General features: G+C 35.8%; 1 protein-coding gene across 1 annotated transcript; it reads left to right on the top strand.

The window, feature by feature from the left end:
* Positions 1 to 7003: 7003 nt before the first annotated feature.
* LOC109121783 (uncharacterized mitochondrial protein AtMg00810-like) lies at positions 7004 to 7978 on the top strand. Its single transcript, XM_019217049.1, has one exon. The coding sequence runs from the start codon at positions 7004 to 7006 to the stop codon at positions 7976 to 7978; it is 975 nt and encodes a 324-aa protein (XP_019072594.1).
* Positions 7979 to 8239: the final 261 nt, after the last annotated feature.

Genomic DNA, 8239 nt, shown 5'->3' with positions numbered 1-8239 from the left:
TAAGTACAAAATACGGGTGAGTCAAGTCACAGACTCAACCACCCTTTGAATGTTGCATCTCCTCCCGATGATGCACCACATACGTATAGGACAATGCAAGGTGAGAGACAAACGACGGAATCTACCTCAGTGGCATCATTATCTGTCCAACAACTTCAGGACATGATAACTAACACCATTAGGGTGCAGTACGGTGGACCCTCATAGAGTACGCTCATGTACTCTAAGCCTTACACTAAGAGGATTGATAACCTACGTATGCCTATGGGTTATCAACCTCCAAAATTTCAATCATTTGATGGAAAAGGCAATCCAAAACAACATGTTGCCCATTTCGTTGAAACTTGTAACAATGCAGGTATAGATGGTGACTTATTAGTTAAACAATTCACCCGTTCTCTTCGAGGGAATGCTTTTGATTGGTACATAGACCTTGCACCAGAGTGTACCGATAGTTAGGACCAAATGGAACGTGAATTCCTCGACCGTTTCTATAGCACCCGATGAACTGTAAGTATGATGGAACTTACTAACACTAAGCAATGGAAAGACGAACCGGTTGTAGACTATATCAACCGTTGGCGTTCCTTAAGCCTCGACTGCAAAGATAGATTATCTGAGATATCAGCTGTGGAGATGTGCATACAAGGAATGCATTGGGGCCTCTTATACATTCTCCAAGGGATACGACCCCGTACCTTTGAAGAATTAGCTACCCGAGCACATGACATGGGGCTCAGCATAGCCAACCATGGTTCTAAGAAAGACCTTATCGTTGATCAGTAAAGAGAGAGACATGATGGGAAAAGGAGTGATAAGACCTCGAAGAAACCCATCCAGGAGTCAATGACGATAAATATGACTCCTGTCAAAATCTCAGCAAGAGATAAAAAAAAAAAAAAAAAAAGGATTTAAAAGAGGCTGGACCAATCCAAGAAAATGAGAGGTGTCGATTCACCTTGAAGGAATTAGAGGAGAAGAAGTATCCTTTTCCTGACTCTGATGTGCGTAACATGCTAGAAGACTTGTTTCAAAAAAAGGTTATCGAGTTACTTGAGTGCAAACGTCCAGAAGAAATGGGTCGTGTTAATGACCCAAACTACTGTCATTACCATCGAATTGTTAGTCATCCTGTGGAGAAATGTTTCGTTTTAAAATATCTCATAATGAAACTTGCAAAGCAAGGAAGAATTCATTTAGATTTAGATGAAGTAGTGGAGTCAAATCATGCTACAGTCACATTTGGGTCATTTGATCCTATTCCATTACATATTTCGCTTAAGAAATTGGGGGTATGTGCCAGTACTATTCAACACAAGTCACCGAAACCAAAGCAAACATAAGTGTCATGTTAGGATAGCCTTCTTCACCTTTGCTCTGATAATAAATCAATGCCATATGACGAAGAAGGTTGGACATTGGTGACACGAAAAAGACTTTGTAAGAAGCAAGGGTCGCATTCATACCTTAACCTTCCTAGGAGGGGACGACATGAGTGGAATACTCGACAACACCTAAAGAAGAAAGAAAAAAAGAATTATGGGAGAAAAAAAGCGATTGTACAAATAGACGATCTTTTGGTCCAGAAACTCATCACCCTTATCACCTTAGGGGAATACTTCCCCTTAGGGTTCTTTGATAAAAGGGTGGCAGTATCAACTCATATGGTCTCTTGCAATGAGACTTCGAAAGAAGAGGAGTTAAGTGAAGATGAGAAAAGCATTCTTGGTGTTGAGTCAAGAAAAACTAAGGAAGAAGAGGGGGTAGTAATAAGCTTACAACACCTACCCTCGCTATTTAGTAGCCACGAAATGCTACAACTTTCTAATGAGATGCGAAATGCATTGATTCAAGTACTTAAGAATCCAACACTTTTTACCACCAATTTTCCAACAATTCCAATAATTTTAACAACCCAAAAACAACCATTTATCAACCAAACAAAATTTCTCGAAATCACAAAAATTCCAAAAAAATAATCCCAATCATCCAATAAAATTCCTATATCACAAACATTACCTATTCAACTCATAACAACAAGATCTACATTTCTTTTCAAGGAAAAACATATTTAATTAAAGTTTTAGGATTAGGTTTTCCTACCTTAAATATGAAAAATCTAACTGTTGAAACTAAAATCGGACACCATAGGATTGTTTCTTGCATCAAATAGAATATCCTTCCAGAGTTTTACGCGAAACAAACATCATTTGGTAGGTCCACCAGCGTCCCAAAGCCGACGACCCATTCTTCTCCCACTCTCTGTTGACGCCCTGCAACTCTCACTCTTCATTTTTTTTCCTTTCTTCACGTGCCAATCTCACTCACTTTATATATATATATATATATATATATATATATATATTATTAAAACAAATATTAAAATACCACATCCCTTTCTCTTAATAAATTAAAATCATTAATCTTAAACTCACCTTCCATAATTATGAATTAAACCCAACTTATGATTTTTCATCTCACGAAAAATACTATCGTATTCGTAATTTAATTTACTAAAGTCTGCTATTCAAAAACTATAATTTGACTATAATTACCTGAATTATTTTTATTCTAAAATTCACTTAAAACATGATATAATTAACTATTAACAAAATTCAATTTCATAAAAATATTAAATACATAAAATAATTTTTCAGCAACCAAGAAGTTGAAATTTGTAATAACCCTTCACCCATTAATTTTACTAATATTTATTTACCAACAAAAATTTTAAGTAATATTCTAAAACTTAATTCCATAAATTAATTAGTAATTCAATTTATAAAAATTAATATCTCAACTCTTTGATATAACTTTTATTTAATTTACTTCATTTGTCAAATTATTCAATCACATCAAAATTTCAAAAGTTAAATTTATAAAATTCACATTTAATTAATTTACCCCTTTTGTATATATATATATATTTTTAAATTCACATATCATAATTTACTCTTTATTTAATTTCAATTCAACTCCAGTTAATGTTTCGTAATTCTATAAGGTTAAATTCCAATTATAAAAACCAAATTGATTCGTTATAAAATTAAATTCAATTTCTTTTTAATTATCCATTATAAAAATTTGATATAATACAAATTTTTACCAAGTTTTTCTTACTACGATTTTTTTTATAATTACCCAATAACAATTAAATTAATTCCCGTAATGTACTTCATATTTAAATTTTCAAAACCTAATCTCAATTATTTGATGGCTAAATTTTTCTCCAAATCTAAATTTAATTTTTAAAATTCCTATTCCTTAAATCTGACATGACAAAATTTTCAAACTATTGACTTTTGACCAACTTTTCCAAAATCTCTCCCAATTAGATACTAACATGTGGATCTTCACTACTCTTTTTGATCATTTAACCCATAATTTTATGAAAGACTTTATGCTCCTAGAATCTAATGTGTCCTTAAAAAAACCCGAGTAATACTCTTCCACTTAGCATGAAATGTTGAGAAAAAGTTGTTTGCTAGCTTTTGTCCTAGTCTTTTGGGAACTTGTTGTGTTCAACAAGTTAGTTTTTTATTTTCCTAGTCTGTAGGTGTTAGTTTTGGCACGATATGTAGTGCCTATTTTCTTGCTTTTATTTTTTATATATAAGCCTATATAAAGGCAGTTCTTTTTGTTGAATAAGATAGACGATTAATATTTAATCAGTTCTCCTTTTACTTGTTTCAGTAGAAACATTATTATTTCTTTTCTTTATCTGTAACAGTGGTATCAGAGCATGGTAGAGAGAGAGTGAGAAAAGTAAAGTTGAGAGTGCCAAACAAAACAAAAAGAAGTGTGTGAGATAGAGTCATACAGCAGCAGCTTCATTTTTATTTCACCTAGTCTCTTGTTTTTTACAGCAGCAGTAGAAGAGAACAATGGCCTCTGAAACTTTTGTGCAACTAGCCATTCCACGTTTTGATGGTCATTATGATCATTGGAACATGTTAATGGAGAACTTTCTAATATCTAAGGAGTATTGGCATGTCGTCTCTCAAGGAATTACGGAACCAACAGATAGTGCGACAATGACACAAACACAAAGAACGGAGCTAGACGGGCAGCGGTTGAAAGATCTCAAGGCAAAGAATTATCTTTTCCAAGCAATTGATCGCTCAATCTTGGAAACCATTCTTTGCAAAGACACTTCAAAACATATTTGGGATTCCATGAAGAAGAAGTACCAAGGTTCTGCAAGGGCAAAGCGGCAGCAGCTTCAAGCACTTCGCACGGAGTTCGAAACACTTCGAATGAGATCAGGAGAATCAGTTACAGAGTATTTCTCTCGAACAATGGCGATCGTGAACAAGATGCGGATCCATGGGGACAAGACAAAGGACGTGACCATAGTAGAGAAGATTCTTCGATCCATGACACCAAAATTTAATTTTGTTGTTTGCTCAATAGAAGAATCTCATGATATTGATGAACTTTCAATTGATGAATTACAAAGTTCTTTATTGGTTCATGAGCATAAATTTAACCAGCAGGAGAAAGAGGAGCAAGCTTTGAAGGCCTCAACAGAAAATCACTTGGTGACAAGAGGAGATAGAGGACAAGGTAGAAGTCGAGGCAAAGGCAGAGGAAACTATGATCGTGGAAATCAACACCAACACCAACGCCAAGACAACCGATTTCAAGGAAGAGGACAAGGTGGCAACTACTCAAGTACATATAAATCAAGGTCAACAGACAAGTCCAATGTGGAGTGCTACAGATGTCATAGGTATGGTCACTACAAGTCTGAATGCCGAACTAATATGAATAAACAAGGTGAAGAAAGAACTAACTTTGCAGAAAAAGAAGAAGAGGTGTCTCTTTTGATGGCGTGTCATGGGAATCAAGGCACCCATCCGAACTTGTGGTATATAGATACTGGCTGTAGTAATCATATGTGTGAGGACAAGTCAGCTTTCTCGGACTTGGATGAAACATTTCGCAACTTTGTAACTTTTGGTGACAACTCCAAAGTCTCTGTAATGGGCAAAGGAAGTGTACGAATTCACTCCAAAGAAAAATCTGATCAGATTATTTCTAATGTCTTTTTTGTTCCAGATTTAAAAACCAACTTGCTTAGTGTTGGTCAACTTCAAGAGAAGGGATACGAGATTTTTATTAAAGATGGAGTTTGTCGCATCCAAGATGAGAAATTAGGCTTAATTGTTCAAGTCAACATGACTACAAATTAGATGTTCCCGCTGTATCTAGACAACACTACTTAAAATTGTTTCTCTACGAAATTGATGGATGAGGGATGGTTGTGGCATTTTTGCTACGAACATCTGAATTTTGGTGGTCTAAAGACGCTACAAAAGAAGAACATGGTGACTGGACTTCCACCAATTCAGACTCCTTCTCAAATTTGTGAAGAATGTGTTGTTGGTAAACAACATCGATATCAATTTCCTAAAGGAAAATCATGGAGAGCGAATAAGGTGTTGGAGCTAGTTCACTCTGATATATGCGGACCCATTAATCCAACATCCAATGGTGGTAAACGTTACTTTATAACGTTCATTGATGATTATAGTCGAAAAACTTGGGTTTATTTTTTGCAGGAGAAATCTGAAGTTTTTTCAACTTTCAAAAGCTTTAAGATGTTGGTCGAAAAAGAAGCAGTCAAACCTATTAAGATTTTCCGCAGTGATCGTGGTGGAGAATACACCTCACAAGAATTTGTAAATTTTTGCGAGAACCATGGTATTCAAAAGCAACTTATAGCAGCATATTCGCCACCGCAAAATGGTGTTTCAGAAAGGAAGAACCGTACAATTCTAAACATGGTGCGGACTATTCTGTCAAAGGGTCATATCCCAAGAAGTTTTTGGCCTGAAGCAATCATCTGGAGCATTCACATTTTGAACAGAAGTCCCACTCTAGTTGTTCAAAACGTGACACCTGAAGAATCATGGAATGGACGCAAACCAAGTGTCAACCACTTCAGAATCTTTGGTTGCATAGCATATGCTCATATTCCAGATCAAAAAAGAAAAAAACTTGATGACAAGGGAGAAAAATGCATTTTTCTTGGTGTTAGTGAGATGTCAAAAGCATACAAATTGTACAATCCTATCACCAAGAAAATTGTCATAAGTCGTGACATAATTTTTTATGAAGGAAGTTTCTGGAAATGGGATGACAACACTACCAAACAACAAATACAAGCTGATTTTGATGGTGAAAATGAAGAAGAAAGGCAACAACCCCTACAACAACAAATTCCAGCAACTGAAATTCCACCAAATGAAGCTCCAACTACTGCTGAAACTTCACCAACAACACCAGAATTTGATGAACAAGTTGAAGCAGCAGTTGGTTCAAGTTCTCATCGTGTTCGAAAGCGGCCAGCATGGATGTCAGATTATGAGGTAACTGGAATTGATCAATCTAAAGACCCACTCACTCACTTTGCTCTATTTTCAGATTGTGACCCTACAACTTTCGAAAATGCTGTCAAAGAATCAAAATGGCGGAAGGCCATGGATGCTGAAATTGCAGCCATCGAAAGAAATGATACTTGGGAGTTATCTGAACTTCCAAAAGGACACATAACAATCGGTGTAAAGTGGGTTTACAAGACAAAGTTGAAAGAGAATGGTGAAGTTGACAAGTACAAGGCGCGCTTGGTGGCTATAAAGGATACAAGCAAGAGTTTGGAGTGGACTATAAAGAAGTTTTTGCTCCAGTTGCAAGGCATGATACAATCAGATTGGTGATCACGTTGGCAGCACAGAATTCATGGCCTATCTTCTAGTTAGATGTCAAATCGACATTTTTGCATGGAAACTTGGAGGAACATGTATTTGTTGATCAACCTCCTGGTTATATTAAGGTTAAAAATGAGCATAAAGTGTATAGATTAAAGAAAGCTCTTTATGGATTAAAACAAGCCCCACGGGCTTGGTATAGTCGCATTGAGGCTTATTTTTTGAAAGAAGGTTTTCAAAAATGTCCATATGAGCATACACTTTTTGTCAAAGTTAGTAATGGAGGGAAAATGCTCATTGTTTGCTTATACGTAGATGATCTTATATTTACTGGCAATGATAGTGTCATGTTTGAGAGGTTTAAGAAGTCTATGATGGTTGAATTTGAAATGTTTGATCTTGGTATGATGCATTATTTTCTTGGCATCGAAGTGGTGCAGAGTGATACTGGAATTTTTATTTCTCAAAAGAAATATGTGCAAGAAATTTTGAATAGGTTTCAGATGAAGGATTGTAATCTTGTTAGTACACCAACTCAGTTTGGCTTGAAGCTAAACAAAGATCACGGAGGAAAAAAGGTGGACAGCATAATCTATAAGCAAATTGTGGGTAGTTTGATGTATTTAACTGCAACAAGACCAGACATAATGCACTCAGTGAGTCTAATTAGCAGATATATGGAGAATCCAACAGAGTTGCATTTTTTAGCTGCCAAGAAAATCTGTTGTTACTTGCAAGGAACTAAAGATTTTGGGTTGTTCTACAAGAAGGGTAAAAGGTCAGATTTGATTGGATTTACTGACAGCGATTATGCAGGAGATCAAGATAATAGGAGGAGCACTTCGGGTTATGTTTTTATGCTGGGCACAGGGGCTGTTTCGTGGTCATCTAAGAAGCAACTGATTGTCACTTTGTCCACCACTGAAGCTGAATTTGTTGCAGCAACAGCTTGTGCTTGTCAAGCTATCTGGCTAAGGAAAATTCTTGAAGAGCTCCATCTCAAGCAAGTGGGAGCTACTACAATTTTTTGTGACAACAGCTCAACCATCAAACTCTCCAAAAATCCCGTGCTACATGGAAGAAGCAAGCATATTGACGTGAAGTATTATTTTTTAAGAGATCTCAGCAATGATGGAGTTATTGATCTTGTCTACTGCAGAAGTGAAAACCAAGTTGCTGATATTTTTACTAAACCCCTTAAATTGGCTGCCTTCTTGAAGCTGAGGAAGTTACTTGGAGTTTCCACTCTAGAAGATTCAATTTGAGGGAGAATTCTGTGTATTTTAAATTGTATGATTGAACACATTAGTTTAAGGGAGAGTTTGTTGAGAAAAAGTTGTTTGCTAGCTTTTGTCCTAGTCTTTTGGGAACTTGTTGTGTTCAACAAGTTAGTTTTTTATTTTCCTAGTCTGTAGGTGTTAGTTTTGGCACGATATGTAGTGCCTATTTTCTTGCTTTTATTTGTTATATATAAGCCTATATAAAGGTAGTTCTTTTTGTTGAATAAGATAGACGATTAATATTTA

The sequence above is a fragment of the Vitis vinifera genome, chromosome 19 (assembly GCF_030704535.1).
Source record: "Vitis vinifera cultivar Pinot Noir 40024 chromosome 19, ASM3070453v1".
NCBI lineage: Eukaryota > Viridiplantae > Streptophyta > Magnoliopsida > Vitales > Vitaceae > Vitis > Vitis vinifera.
This window is presented reverse-complemented; position numbering and strand designations above follow the sequence as displayed.

Coding starts and splice junctions, on each gene's coding strand:
- LOC109121783 (XM_019217049.1), top strand. CDS start 7,004: ATGCTCATTGTTTGCTTATACGTAGATGATCTTATATTTACTGGCAAT.